The sequence below is a fragment of the Columba livia genome (assembly GCF_036013475.1).
Source record: "Columba livia isolate bColLiv1 breed racing homer chromosome W unlocalized genomic scaffold, bColLiv1.pat.W.v2 SUPER_W_unloc_5, whole genome shotgun sequence".
Classification (NCBI taxonomy): Eukaryota; Metazoa; Chordata; class Aves; order Columbiformes; family Columbidae; genus Columba; species Columba livia.
In genome coordinates this window covers 1599169-1612135 of record NW_027043000.1, presented here as the reverse complement: position 1 = coordinate 1612135, position 12967 = coordinate 1599169, and the positions used below count along the sequence as shown (strand labels likewise).

General features: G+C 36.7%; 1 protein-coding gene and 1 long non-coding RNA gene across 6 annotated transcripts in view; one reads left to right on the top strand and one right to left on the bottom strand.

Moving 5' to 3' along the window:
• Window positions 1-8331, top strand: part of LOC135577522 (uncharacterized) — a 104161-nt gene extending 95830 nt beyond the window's left edge. Inside the window, exons 2-3 of the long non-coding RNA XR_010469304.1 lie at window positions 7000-7061; window positions 8256-8331. This is a non-coding gene — a long non-coding RNA (uncharacterized LOC135577522). The remainder of the gene's footprint in view (window positions 1-6999; window positions 7062-8255) is intronic.
• A 735-nt stretch (window positions 8332-9066) lies between these two features.
• LOC135577516 (uncharacterized) overlaps window positions 9067-12967 on the bottom strand; it is a 51949-nt gene continuing 48048 nt past the window's right edge. For 3 of the 5 annotated variants that reach the window (XM_065047650.1, XM_065047651.1, XM_065047652.1), the window contains 4 exons: window positions 12633-12796; window positions 12027-12090; window positions 10759-10846; window positions 9067-9754 (listed from right to left, as the gene is read on the bottom strand). In XM_065047650.1, the coding sequence (XP_064903722.1) occupies window positions 9691-9754; window positions 10759-10846; window positions 12027-12090; window positions 12633-12796 (380 nt within the window). In that variant the 3' untranslated portion in view covers window positions 9067-9690. The remainder of the gene's footprint in view (window positions 9755-10758; window positions 10847-12026; window positions 12091-12632; window positions 12797-12967) is intronic. The other 2 variants (XM_065047653.1, XM_065047654.1) reach the window with 1 other exon arrangement.

Here is a 12967-nt window from a genome sequence, read left to right as displayed (position 1 = left end):
CGGGGTGACAATAAAACCCTGGCAGATGTATTGTTAACCTCCTCTTCGCCCCCACTTCCCCCTTTTTGCCCCTCCCACTTCCCCCTTCCCACTCAGGACAGGCAATCGGGAGAGAAAGAAGGACAGAGAGAAGAGAGTTGGAAAAATTAACAATGTTTTACTAATGCTACTAATAAGAATAGAGAAAATAATACAAAATATACAAAACCAATCTTGAAAGTCTCAGCAACTGCAGAGCCGGCAACCGAAGTCCTGAATTACACTCTGCAGCCAACTGGAGCTGGATTCAGTCTGTCACTAGGCCTCAGTTCGCAGGGACGACTAGCAAGGTCCTCTCCTAATGTCGGCCGTAAGCAGTAGGGAAAAAAGCAAAGGCAAAAGGGACGAGATCCTCGTGATCTCTCACTTTTATATGAAGTATTCACGTGAATGGATTGTTATACACAGTTGGTCAGTTTCTTGGTCACCGGTTTCTCGTTGCCCCTCTCGTGAGATATCCATCCATGCTTATCAATAAGTTTGCATTCCATTTCTATGTTTACCAAAACATGTGTCTGGTTCTCCAGGAAAATGCAGTTAATATGAAGGCTTTAGCTGACAGGCAAAATTCACTGAAAGAGAAACTTGTTTTTAACAAAACCAGGACAATTCAATAAAATTTTAAGAAAATGGCAGGAGGAAGTACTCGAGGTAGCTATTAATGTAGTCCTATTATGCAGTTTGTAGTAATGTTTCTTTTTCCTTCATATATAATATCTATAGGAATAAATTCAAATCTCGCTGTGCCATATCATATTTGCAAGAGGTATTAATCCATTAATTCAACATCTGCCTTAAATTAGGGGTTTAGGATAAATTGGTTAAGACTGTCAATGAGACAGACTAAAATAGATGACCATTTACCAGTGGTAAGCACCACTAGTAAACCTGGAAAAAATAAATATGTTTTTTTTTTTTTACATCCTGGCTGATGGGGATGTGTACTTTTGGATCTCATCAGAATATTGTCATTGAAGTTAACAAGCACTGAATCAATTTATCTTGGTTCAGGGGTAATCAGCTCTTCAATTCCAGAGGGCTTACTGGTTTCATCATTAGATTTTTTTTCTTTTTTCCTGCAAAATAATGCTACAGTAATTAAAGTATCTTTGCAGTCTCAGCACTTGCTGTCTTTGCCAGACTAAAGCCATTACTGTTGTGTGATCTGTATTTTTTTATTCTGAGTACTTACATTAAACAAGCAGTTACTTCTTTTACTATTTCCTGAACTCCCTCGTAAGAACTCAACAGTGAATTTATTCTAAATCTCAGTGTTTCTGCCATAACTGCCAAAAGTCACCTTGTTGCTACATTCCTAATATCTGCCTAAAAAGCTAAGTTATGTGGTGTGCCTTGGTAGTTAACACAGAAGCTGTTTTGAACCCCACAGAGTGAGGGGACAAGGGGTAAAATTCAGTCTTGGGAAACAAGAGAGTATCTAATGGAGAGAGCAAAGGGGCTGTATTTCCCTTTCCTTTTCCGCTCCTGGGTAATACCTTGTGCATCATCTACTAATCCTTGCTGCACAACTTTACAGACTAAATACATTAAGGACTGTAAGAGGAATTATCTGTCTTAGCCTGGGCCAAGGTAGCTAAAGCTTACATCATTGTAGCGATTTTAACAGCAATAGTGTGACAAGAAGTAAGTCATCAGGTAACTTTTAACATGTATAGTATTTGTGGCTTTTCTGATCAGGCCGTGGGAAACCTGATGGAAACGGAATTATTATTTAGGAAGTGCCTAGTTGTGAGATGTACCAAAGTAAACAAAGGCATCCATTAATTACTATTCTAATATTCTTCTGATGTTTCTTCTTTTCCTGTTTCTAATTGCAGTGTAACAGAGGAAGTGAAAGGAATGCAGGTAAAGTGTTTAAGAAAATAAGTGCCATAGATTATCTTATCCAAAGAGTCTTGACTTAATAGAAGACATCCTGGTTTTATGCCAAACTCTCTAGGATACTCACTGTTTTTTGTGGGGGGAACCACACAAAGCCAATAATGTTCGTAATTAAAAGCTTCAGTAAATACATTATAATTGATATTGCTGCCATCACAAGTTGTTTAAAATAATCTCACCTGATCAATTAAACAGATAGCTTGTTGTTGTATATGTCAGTTTCGGCAGATGTTCATTGAATCTAAAAATTCCAGCCCTAAGTTACATGGATGTTCAGGTGGAGAGATTTGGAAGTTGCTAACTTTTTGAAATAATTAGATAAGCAGGCATATCAAAAAATGAGTCTTAAAAGAATCTCATTAAGTTGCATGATGAACTATCAAAAATTTAGCAGATTATTCTGTATACTGAATGAATCAGGCTGCCTGCAGGAAAAGGTTCATTAGAGACCAAGTATCACGATGAAAGTCAAATCAAGACTGCACAGCTAAGTGTAATTCTGATACTACTTAGGGTGATGTATGCCATATGAAGATTTTCTCATTGTTCTGAAAAGGTCCTGTATGTTCCAATAAAATACAAGTTTTTACTGGAATAAATGATTGGGGGGGAAAGCTGATGTGTAGTACAGCACAGATATGTTGGGCTTTATTTTCTTAAGGCTTTGCAGTCTTTTTTTTTCTTTGATGTTGCTTATTTCATGACATTCATCTAAGAAACCCTTAGCTGAACATCTGAGGACAAAACACAATCTAGTGTCTCTGTCTCTCTATAATCCTACCAAAAAGGTTTTCCACACAGGCTTCAGGTATACTTTGAATCAGCGTATAATTAAAACGTTGAGCTGGGAAGGGTCTGATATAAAAAGATTCAGGTGGTCCAGGCCTTTGCCTCCAGCTTTTAGAAAATATATGCCGAAGGGTCTGAAAACTACAAAAAATGACTGGTTACAATCTGTGCTACAAGTCGTAAAGTAAGCATCCAGCAGTGAACCCTTTGTTTAGTGACAGTCTTGAGTAGGGTAAACATAGCTGCTTAGCACATGTACTATTTTTATTATTTAAGTCACATGCATTCAATCATGCTGTATTTGACTAGAACATTGTTCTGTCACTTATCTGCTCTTTGTATCAGTCCTATGTAAGTTCTCCATTTGCAAAATGTCAATGTTAAATATTTTTCCAAGTAAGAGTATATACAAATGATCAATTAATGAGTTCGGGTATAATATTGGTCTGTGTCTTATCAAATTGAAATAGAATTATTTTGTTCCTCCTGTGCATGCTAAGAAATGTCAAAGCAAGATAACAGTGATTTTGAGGATGGACATTCAACGGGACATCAGGTATGGGCACCACATTCCGTCTACTGTTACAAAGCCTCTTCAGGAAAAAGTATTTATGTACTCAAAAGTTGAGAAAATAATCATGAACAGGTGATCCTGTACTATACCTACAGATTTTTAAAGGCCTGCTCATTGCTAAATTGAATCACTTTGTTCTCCTTAAGTAAGAACTTCTGAAAAAAAAAAAAAAAAAAAATGAGGTCTTAAAGTATTTTGCTGCAGTTCCACTGCAGCTCTTCAAATTTTTAGATACCTTATTAAACAATTGTTTTGTAGTTCCCCACATGTAGTTGCATTATTTTAGGAAAAATGTGTCTTTACTTGCTAGGTGCACAGAATCATAGAATCATTTTGGTTGGAAAAGACCCTCAAGATCATTGTGTCCAACCATTAACCTAACTCTGTCACTAAACCATGTCCTTAAGAAGTTCATCTACACATCTTTTGAATGCTTCCGGGAATGGTGACTCCACCACTTCCCTGGGCAGCCTGACAACCCTTTCTGTGAAGAATTTTTTCCTAATATCCAACCTAAACCTCCCCTGGGACAACTTGAGGCCATTTCCTCTTGTCCTATCACTTGTTACCTGTGAGAAGAGACCAACACACTCCATGCAACAGCCTCCTTTCAGGGTTGTAGAGAGCGATAAGGTCTCCCCTCAGCCTCCTTTTCTCCAGGCTAAACAGCCCCAGTTCCCTCAGCCGCTCCTCATCAGACTTGTGCTCCAGACCCCTCGCCAGCTTCGTCACCCTCCTCTGCACTCTCTCCAGCACCTCAATGTTTTTCTTGTAGTGAGGGGCCCAAAACTGAGCACAGTATTCAAGGTGGGGCCTCACTAGCGCTGAATACAACAGACTGGTTAATATAGCTTATGCTACCAGGTCTTAAAATTCCTTTAATGTTCTTTTAAGGAATCTCCTGAGACCTCTGGTGTGAATACATCTGATACAGGTGGGTGTTTTCATTTACTTTTTAGATATTTTTTTTTGCTTTTTGAAACTTGTATTACTCATGATCTGGTATATATTAGGTGCTTCACACGCATAGCTGTCACCAAGGCAGATGATTGCTTCCTTCTTGAGGGAAAACAGAAAATAGCAATCATCTGAAATTTGTCCTCCTGTCATTTGAGAGTGTAATTTCAAATATGTATTTGAATGATAAAATAATTGCTGCAAAGTTAGAAAATGTAACCTTGTGTTTTCTCAACCTGTGTAGTGAAATACAGGAAACGAATTTCAGAGGCGTCTGTAGCTTAGCTTCTTTAAGTGTCCTTTGTGTCTTTTGCACTCATGGGATAAATGAGTGATGCAGTTCAGACTCTGGTAGCTTCATAGCAGTGTGCGATAATATGATTATCCACTCCTCCTCCTCCTCCTCCTCCTCCTCTTGTAAATGTTCTATGAAGAGACTGGAGAGCATTTATTTTTGTGTGTGTGTGTTTGGGTTTTTTTAATATACAAAAGGTTAGCAATAGGACATGCCAACTCTTAAGAAAAAAGAGTATTTCTAGCTGCTTTAGCTAAAATTTTAGTTTTAGCAGGTTTTTTCCATCTTTAGTATTCATTCAGAGACACTTCTTAGCGAAGGCAGTGTTTCTTCCAGGTTTTATACAGTACTTTTGTTCTGAAAGTATGCAAAGCCTATCAACAGCAGGTACAAATAAACCAAACAGCTCTCACCTGTACATGAAAGTATTGGTCTTCCCTTAATTGGGAAAATTATTAGGTCTACCTCCTTTGGTTTCACAGGAAGTAGCACAGCAAATTATAGTGATATCTGAACAATTCCCTGTATCTGTTAGGGTAGTATCACAGAATAATTAATTTGGAGAGAAAGGGGAAAGTTCAATCTGCGTTGTATATTTATCTAAGTGTATTTAAGTTCAGAAGATTGTATCAAAGTCAAAAGTTAATAATTACAGTTACCTCCCTACTAATATGTTCAACTCTTCTGTAAGATATCTCTTTTAGGTAGTGATATCTCTTTTAGATAACATTGTATTGAGTGCATTTCCAGTGAAATAACTTCCTGTATTATTGGTCAAATTTTTCAGAGAGAAAGGTGGAAGTTCCTGAATTTCCCGTTTGGCCCTTAAAAACACTTCAGGGATCCCTGGAGCAGATACTTGATTTTTTTTTCTGTTTTGTGCCGTGCCGTGATCCTCTGCTAATAACGTTCTAGTGATTTGAAGTATGATTGACAATACATTGAAAACATATTTAAAATTACACTTTTGTGATGTTTCACACCTAGAAGGATATTCAGTTTGTATGCAGATCAACTTGTTGTATGATACAACCTATTTCTAAGAACTTGTAATTGACATGATGGAGTCAACCATTCTTGGACACTTGAGTTACCTTTATACAAGAACCTCTCATTTCTATAGCAGTCTAGTAATTTCTGACCGTTTAGGGAGCAGTGTGCCAGATTTGTGCCCAGTTCTACTGGATAAAGAATACTGAATGGCAGAAAGCGAGTATTAGCTGTTAGAGCAGCAATTGGAGGCTGAAACTTTTCCAGATGATAACATTAACATTTTCACTGCTTCCTCCACTATTGATGCTTGGTAACTGTTTTCCTGTGGATAAAGTGATAACTTTTTTTTCTTTTAGTCATGTGGGAAGAAACTTTGATAATCTGACAAGTATGGGTTTCAGTTCTAATAAAACAATTCTGCTGGGGTCAGGTAAACTGTCAAAGACGACCCTCCGTTTGCTCAACATTTTCACCAGATGATGTGAAATTGTGTTGTTTCCCACAAAGATACAGTTTCTTTCATATGTGTCTTTATTTTAGCTCTATGGCAGCAGGTGTCCACAAAGCTTTAGGTGACGACTGCAGTGACAGGGGACAAAAATGGAAGATGGGATAAGTTGGAATATATTTTCATTCGCTTTTTAATAATTTAGGGATAGTGTCAAAGAGGCAGTGATGTCGTAGGTATCATAACCAGATCTTTCACTCTTTTTTTCCATTTTCAGGGGTATTCTCCTTTCCCCTTTCCCTCCCTGTGATGAACACGATCATGGGACAACGATATAACAGCCAGGGAATTTCAGAAATGAGAACTTAGAATGCAGCTACATGTTTTCTGATCATGAAAGACTAAGGCTTTAGCTAGTGATGAATTGGAAGGCCTGATACACCTAGCAAAGAAATGCTTTATTGTGTTTCATTCACAAACATACCACATAGAATACCTAAAAATTAAGTTGGAAGATTTGGACTTGCTTTTTAATATTATTAAGTCCGTCTTATTTCTTGCCTTGGCAGTTCTAAGGCAGTCTTGACAAGAAGCAACTAGGAAAAGGAAGCATAGTAGAAGGTCCTCACTGTCTTTGTTGGGAAATTTAGGAATGTAGTAGGAAATAAGTGGGAACGATACCTTAATTAATAGTGAATCTTGCCGTTCAGTACTTAGAAAATATTTCCCATCTGAAATTGTTAGCGTAAATCTTGAAGAACTGGTTGCAAACAAGTTATCTCCACTCTTTGTTCCACTCATGCCACTTAGGACTCTATAAGCCATGCTTTTAAATTTGACTTGAAATGGAAAGGTAATACAGATAAACAGTTTTAGTGTAGAAAAGAGTTTTCTAAAATGAAACCTGTTAGCAAATGAGTCATACAGGGTGTGTTTAAAAACATTTCTGGTTTGGTTTTGAGTTCAACTAGGTTTCATTTAGTATTTATTTTCAAATTGTAGGTGAAGAAAGTGATACCGATACAGTTTCAGTAAGAAGAAAATTTCAAGACATTCACTTACAGGTAAAAATTTCTGATGTCTAACGCAACGGAATAATTTTATGTTCAATAGACGTGATTGAATTATTTGAATAGCTTACATATGCCTGTGGTGTTGATGCAGTCAGCAGAAGACTCCATGTAGCCTGCATATTAATGCGTATTTTCAGCAAGTATAACAAGAGAGAGGTTCAATAAATAATGTCATGAAGGCCAATATGAAGTAATATTTTGTCTTGGTATTATTAGTATACCAGAGAAAGCAATACAATGTATTGCATAGAACAGGCAACTCTGAGAAAGGCTACGATAGGTATGGAAAAAGAATAACCACATGAATCACAAAATGAGAAAACTTATAAAAATATGGTCATTCACCTGAGAGCCTAACATAAACAGGTAACATGGTGTTTTGTTTTAAAAAAATAAATAAATAAATCTGAGATAATGGCTACCATAACAAAAGCAGACTGGAATATCCTGCTGTTGTTTCCCAAACTAGACTATGGGCTACCCAGAGTAGTTACACTGATGCGGAAAAGTACAGTACACATTGTGTGTGTACAGCCATACTACTCCTGTGTTCTGCTTGTTCAAATACCAATTACGAAAACTGAATTTACTGTCCTTGCTTGTTCAGCATAGTGCTAGGCATTGTCATGTCTCTGACAACAACTAATACAAACCACTTCAGAAAGCAAGAGTTTCACTAATGGAAAAAATTTGCCTTTTATCACCAAATGCTTTTAGATTCTACCTAGAAGTGAATTACAGAGTAGGCCTTAATTTGTATATGAACTCAGGGAATATTAATAATATATACAGAAAGATTTGCAGCTGTAATTACCAGTGATTTGTAACCTAACACTAGGACTCTTTTTTTTTTTTTTTTTCTTTGTTGTTTGGGGTTTTGGGGGATTGTATTTATCAGTAGGTCTTCTGAGGCAATGTGTGCTTTTTGCTGCATCAAGAAACTAGCTCTTTATCTCTTTTTTTTTTTTTTTTTTTTTTTTTTAATATGTCTTCACATACAGTTCCCTCTTGGGCTATTTTTAGCATAAAATATTTTCATTAAAAATAAGTTTATGCAGGTTGGGTATCCTCATCTGAATAACAGTAGTTTGAAACAAATCTAAGTAATGTTGTTTGGGTTTGTCAGTGGCAGGGTCTTCTGTGTTTTGAATTTAACTTTTTTGTTTTTTCTCCTCCCCCACTAAGAATGTGTATGTACGTGATGGGAAAATACAAGAGAAAGTAAAAGTGGATGTGATAGATCAAGACAATGTTAGAAAAAAGAGAGTTTAAGCTTGATTTTGGGTTTGGGGATAAGGGAGATTAGGGGCACGAAGGATTCTGTTAAATGGTACGGCTTCTGCTTCCTACTGAAGTTGCCAGGGATGTATAAATTATCCAGGTGTATATATATATGTATGTATATATCTCCATGTATGGATTCTCATATTTGGGAAAGGGATTAAACTATGACACATAACGTAGAAGTTGCAAAAATAAATAGCCTTTCCAAGATTAAACTGCTAACTCTTAAAAATTGTTACTGAAGTCTGACTGGACATTTTCTTCCTTGTCTGAAACTTACGAAGGCCCTTAGGACCATAACTATACAGGACCTATTATAGTAAGGAGAGATTAGGAGAAGTCACAACTAAGGTTTGGTTGTTACTTCTCATGTGCAAAAAATTGAGGAAAAAAAGTGCAAGAAATTGTGTCTTCTGTTCGTTTTTCAAGGTTCGTCAAAAGGTCTGCATTTAGCTTCACCAGTGCAAGAACTGATTGGTACAGCTTAATCTTACGTAGGTTGGTCAAATATTTTAGTTACAAAACATGTTTCTATTAAAATTCATTAGAAATATTTAATTTATTGAAAACACAGAGGCACTGTTTATCTGGCAAACAATGCAGCAATGAAAACCTGTGGGACCCAGCCACATCACTCTGATGTATTTGCTGTAGGGATACAAACTCCTCATGAGCATTCACATACCTGAAATAAAATGTTGAAAGCAGATAGTTGTTGAGAACGGGTTTTTATTTAGAACATATATTTTGTCAGAACACAGAATATAACTGTCAAATTCACTGAAACATATTAAGTTTTATTGAACAATCCACTCTGTGAGCTATGTAGAAAATTTAACATAGCAGGCATATAACAAGTCATAGCGCCTAATACTGCATTTCAATCATCCATCCCAGCTTAGAAATTTTCATGTAGTGTCAATACCCTTATAAAGCACAAAGAGGCAGGAATCCAGCAAAAAGAGCTTGATTCTCATCTTACGACTAATATGTTAAGAATCAAAGCTTATTAGCAGATAACAAGAAAATACTGATCACAGTGTTAGAACAAACACTACTAACTACAAAATTTAAACTTTGCCATAGAACGGAACCCTGATTCCCTGCAATACCTGATGAAGCCAAAGGACTAAGCACCCTGTCAGAAGGGATGAACCAGTCCTGAAGACTTACATTACAGGTAAGCATAAAACAGGACTAACTGCATGACACGTACATAAAATACATGCCTGATTCTTGGAAGAAGAAAGAAAAACAAAACAAACCCAAACTTTATAAAGCAAAGTTTTTTCTGTAGCAGTCCATGAATGCTCCTTGGTGGGTTTCAACCAGGAAGTCACCCAAGCGATTGCTGGGATTTGTCATCTTTACCCACAGTGTAGCTTAATTTTCTGGATACCCTATAGAAAAGAATTGTTAAGATGACAAAGTAAATTACACAAAAATACTATGCCTGCCAAAACTCTGATGAACAGAATGAAATTGAAACAAATCATCAAAGCAAGATATCTGAACATCTTGACTGTAAACAGCAGCAGGACTCCTTGTCCACATTCCTATGTGCTCTCAGCTAGAGAGAAAACTTTTCATCATATGTCCTTTTAATGTCTCCGTAACGCTACTCTCTTAACCTAAATTACATAAGTATCTCTTAAACTTCCCGATGTAAGCTCGGAATGTATTCACCAATAGCTAAAAAGGAAAGATACAAGTGAGAATGTAATTATTTCCTTGCATATTACTTAAGAAATGGCATATTTTGAACCATTTTGGTTTACATCTGACCATTCAGTATAGCACTATAGCTGTACAACAGCAGTCACACAGAGCTCAAGAAAAGTTTTAGTTATGAACATTGCTTTTTCTGAAATACGTCTTTCATAATCACCTTCTCCAGAAAGTCTATCAAGTTTGAGACAGGAAGACAATACAGGTTTCTTTCCACCACCATTCCTTACAAATGCAGCATTTTGCCACGTGGCTTAAGCATAAAACTTCTGAGGGCTCTGTAGCCATTAAACAAGAGCTTCACTCCTTGGAACCATATACAAGAACGACACACTACAGGCCCAAGGAAGCTTGTCAGCTGACAGTCCATCTGAGTTATATCTAAAATAATAAATGCGTCTACAAGGAACAGAAAGAAGGACTAGAGTAACTATTCAGTCAAGCCATCTTACTACCTTACGTTCACTGGCCAGCCATGCTGAAGTCTGGCTAGTTTTGTCCAGACACTTGCTTCCCAGTGTTTGAGTCTGCAGGTCTGATTAGCTTGGGCTTTCCCAAGCATCCGATCTGATTTTCATTCTAGAAGGACACATGTAAGCAACAGCCTCCACACCTTTAATATAGATGTAAAGCACCAAGAATTTCTTTTGGATTTTCTTTTTGAGGAAGAACTTACCTTTTGCGACAGTACTGTGCATTTCTGGGACTGCTGTAATTCTTCACTGCACTAGGCCAACCAGAGTTGGTACCTGCAATCCCAGATTCTGGTGGTAGAAAACAGTAGTATGAAAAGGGTAAGAACAATGCTGAGTAGCATGGACACTACTGTATGTTGTTAAAATGTTAGCCTGTTAAGACATGGGTAATACTTCACTGGCATACTTCAATGAGCAAGTTTCCTTACAAAAATATTCTAATGCAAAAGGTGCTGGCAAAACTTAATTTCCAATACATTTTGCACACTGTACTTAAGTATAAGCTATATTTCTGCAAAAATGCTTATGCCATTAGAAAAACGTAGAAGGAACTGCTGATACCAGAAAAAAAAACATAATACATAAAGTATTAGTTAAAATGTGAGGAAGGCAAAACAAACAGATGTCCACCTCAAATAAACAAATGATTTACAATTAACCATCAATGAAAACGCAACAAGGCAAGAAACATGCAAAGAAGTACATTTCTTCTGCTATTCTCTTCCTGTATACCAGTTGACAATATTTCAAGGCATCTTCTTCAGTATTTTCCTTTACATGTTAGTTGTTATCTTGATGACAAGGTTCATAAAAATAAAACAAACATTTTACTTAGTAGGAAAAAAGTTCATGTCATGTTACAGACATGCTTTAAACCAAAATTAGATTTTAAAAAGAAAATCAGAATATTAGCATTTTTGAATCTTAAACTAAGCTAGTTTTGGTGGTGTGTTTTGAAAATTCTAAAACTCTACTGTCCTGAATTAGCAAAAGCCTTTTTATCCAGGCTAACAATCTAATTCACCTAAGCAAGTGACAGTAGCATGCAACAACTCAATTGCAAGTTTTTGTAAAGATGAAGAATCCAAACAAAAGCACGTGGTTACTCAAGTGTAGGATTATTAAAGTATGCATTTCCTGCTGAACAGGTAGATATGTAAAGTAAAAGCAACAGCAAATTTTAAATAAAATAGAAAAAAGGAAGGGAGAAAACCAATGGGTATAAGCAACACTTTAGCAGGAAAAGTCCCAGTTAACCTAAAGAAAAGCTTCTTAAATTGCTGTTTACATGTGATTCAGAAAACCCTTTTCTGTATAGATTCCTTAAAGGAACACTTGAACATACCCAACTGTTACTGAGGAAGAAGAGCTGTCACCTAGACAGCGGTCTATTGAGATTTGTAGATCTACCCTTGAAGAAGAGCTTGTGATTGCTAAAGCAGTAATTCATAAAGTCTCTGAAACTAACCTTGCAAGGAAGTACCAGGAACACCAAGAAAAGTTTTATCTGACACAGCATGAAATCCAGAGCCCTGAGAATAAAGCATTAACAGATTACATCGATGGAAAAACTCATGTATTATGTCACAGCTTGCCTCAGAAGAAATGACTGGGAACCTGGAAATAAGGGCTGGATTTAATATTTAAATCCACAAGTCTAATGATTTCAGTGGAACCAGGTAAAGTTTAATTGGTTCGCCTCAATTCGTTCACCTACAAAGTGTTATCATTTCAGAAGGACACCACCTTAATTAACAGGCTCACTGTCTGAGATTATTTAAACCAGTGACACAGTCCATTAAAACACAATCTATTATTGAGCATTGTATAACCACTTTCAAGGTTATTAAATATAGTGAACTTCCTCACATGATCCAGGAGACCTGATACGACTTATATTTTAGCAAATTAAAATCCCCCAAACCCCAAAGATGTAAAACAACTCTACTGACCAAATAGCACAAGAAGTAAGCTGCCACTTGTTTAAACAGCTTCCAGCTCTAATCTATTTTTAAGCCCTTTTCCAAATATCAAAGACTGCACAATATTATAGTTTTACAAGGTCCTTTAGTACCTGACTCTGGCAGTTGTGACTGTCAAAAATGCTGGAGTTACTGACAATGTATAGGTTCAAAAACGTCATGCCGTCGGTCTGAAGTTCAGCGTTTCTTCTGTGAGCAATCTGTTCACATTTTGTTGAAGATAGATAACGTTCCGGTATACCTCTCAGTCGCTTTACTGGTGAACAAAGAGGATCGTTTTGGAAATACCCCAGTCTTTTAGCTCTGGGAGATGCAGATAAAGTTTGAACAGGCAAGTTAACCAGAGCATTTACAGTTTCAGACATCTGTACTCCTCCATACTTCTTTAAATTTGAAGCTCTCTGAAACCCAGGAAGTTTTGGAACAC